At 52.4% G+C, this 2,508-nt stretch overlaps 1 protein-coding gene across 1 annotated transcript in view; it reads left to right on the top strand.

The window, feature by feature from the left end:
- CDC42BPB (CDC42 binding protein kinase beta) overlaps positions 1-2,508 on the top strand; it is a 54,807-nt gene that overhangs the window by 10,907 nt on the left and 41,392 nt on the right. Inside the window, exon 4 of the mRNA XM_015562796.1 lies at positions 1,933-2,028. Within this exon, the coding sequence (XP_015418282.1) occupies positions 1,933-2,028 (96 nt within the window). The remainder of the gene's footprint in view (positions 1-1,932; positions 2,029-2,508) is intronic.

Raw genomic sequence — 2,508 nt, forward strand, 5'->3', positions numbered from 1 at the left:
ATGCTGGGGTTATGGTCGGCTGTGTGCGATTTTGCGAGTGTGGTAAAATCGCATAACAGCAAAATCGCATAACAGCCGAGCATACACCCAGCAGCGCTGCTGATGCCTGAACGGTATGTGGAATGAAGTGGGCGGGCATCGGGAGGCCACTATGGCACGGGGCAAGCACTATGGGCAGTGTATCTGAAGTGTACCTGGCGTATAAGACGACCCCCCACTTGGAGGCATATTTTTCAGGGCCAAAAAATCGTCTTATACGCCGGCAAATACGGTATTTAAATGCCATTTAACAAAGAAAAATCAACCAAAAAAATGAGTTCGCGTGTCACCTTTGACACGCGTGTCATAGGCTCGCCATCACTGCACTAGGTCCATCTGTGCTGTTGCAAATGGCAAGGTTCCATTCTTCTCTAAGGCTGAGTAATAGTCCATTGCACGTGCCTGACAGCTTTATCCACTCGTCTGTTGATGGGCACTTGGGTTGTTTCCATATTTTCACCATCCTCCTATATAATAAAAGGCTGATATGCAAATTGTCCCCTTGGGAGTTCGACCGCTTGCTCTGATGTGTGCTGACCACCAGGGGGCGGCATGGAACGAAGGAAGGCCCCAATTGACTCTGATTGTCGGCCAGCCCTAGGGACCCTACCCATGCACACATTTCGTGCGCTAGGCCTCTAGTTGTAAGTAATGCTGTGGTGAACATAGGGGTGCATATATTGTTTTGAATGAGTGTATTCGGTTCTTTTTGGATAAATACTGAGAAGTGGAATTGCTGAGTCATATGGCAGCTCTATTTTTCATTTTTTGAGGAATCTCTATTCTGTTTTCCATAGTGGCTGCACCAGTTTGCAATCCCGACAACAGTGAGTGAGGGTTTCCTTTTCTCCACATCGTTGCCTGTGGCTATTTCTAAATACAGATGCAACCTGTGTGTTAAAGCTCTTAAAACCCCCAAAACTAGCTCTAACCGGTTTGGCTCAGTGGATAGGCCTGCAGACTGAAGGGTCCCAGGTTCGATTCCAGTCAAGGGCATGTACCTTGGTTGCGGGTACATCCAGTAGAAGGTGTGCAGGAGGCAGCTGATCGATGCTTCTCTCTCATCGATGTTTCTAACTCTATCCCTCTCCCTTCCTCTCTGTAAAAAAATCAATAAAATATATTAAAAGCCCTAGCTGGTTTGGCTCACTGGATAGAGCATCGACCTGGGGACTAAAGGGTCCCAGGTTCGATTCCGGGTCAAGGGCATATACCTTGGTTGCAGGCACATCCCCAGTAGGGAGTGTGCAGGAGGCAGCTGATCGATGCTTCTCTCTCATCGATGTTTCTAAAAAACAACAACAACAACAACAAAAACCCCAAAACTATATAGTCTAAAAAAAATAGTCTTCTACCCACATGCTCCAGGCCATGGTCCTCATGGTAGAATTCTGTTAGGATGTGTGCATCTGTATCCTGCCAATAGGCCACGTTCCTTAAAAATAACCCACCCAGACGAGGAAGCATGTGTGTGCTCATCCTGCCAGTCACGTGGCTGCTAGACTGTGCGTCGTGACGGGGCAGACACGAGGGGTGTCTGCACTCCTGGCCACCCCCAGGAGGCTGACCCCGTAGAGAGAAGGCAGGTGATACTGGATGGGAGGGGCCCAGCGGGGACACTGTTGCCGACCACACCCCCACAGTGAGTCTCTAGTGTGGGCAGAGAGACAGCAGGTGTGGAAGGGGTGGGTGCAGGAGCAGGAGGCACAGGTGGGCTGCGGAGGGGGCGCAGCCGCCTGGGGAGACAATGCGCCTGGTTCCAGGTGAGCGGGAGGCCGGCTGCCTCAGCTGGAGGACAGGTGACGCGTGTCCAGAGCCTGTGGCAGCAGGACCCTTGTCCAGGACGCCCTGGGGGGGTTGCAGATGGACACTGACGCCCCTGATGCCTTGCAGACGGCGTGTTTCCGGGAGGAGCGCGACGTGCTGGTGAACGGGGACTGCCAGTGGATCACCACCCTGCACTACGCCTTCCAGGACGAGAATTACCTGGTACGTGGTCCGGCCGCGGGTTCTGACGCCTTCGTGCTGTCACTAAAAACCGAGAAGACCCCCAAAAACCGGCCTTTTATAGGAATCTGACTCCATGAAACTAGGGTTTGTCTTACATCGTCATCGGCAGGTGGGTTTTTAAATAGACTGTTCTATCCCTGTTCTTCTCCAGTCACTATGGAGCCTGGTTATTTTGTCCTCTGGGTTTATTACATTTAAATAAACGGGGGGGGGGGAGGTGACCCCCCCGCCAGTCTACACCTCATCCTTTAAGACTGATCATTTTGTAGGGCTTTAAGAATTGAAAAGGCTCCTATTTGTGTGGGCAGAGGGGCAGCTCCTGACTCCTGGGCACTGCCGTGGGTTTCTGGGTCCTGTCCCGTGACCCAGCGAGCTTGGCCTTCACAGTTCCCATCACTTTCTAAGGCGGTGCCTGGGCACAGAGGCGGGACCTGTGCCGGGCCGGCCTGGCGTGTGGCG

This window comes from Myotis davidii, unplaced genomic scaffold (assembly GCF_000327345.1).
Source record: "Myotis davidii unplaced genomic scaffold, ASM32734v1 scaffold2798, whole genome shotgun sequence".
Taxonomy (NCBI): Eukaryota; Metazoa; Chordata; class Mammalia; order Chiroptera; family Vespertilionidae; genus Myotis; species Myotis davidii.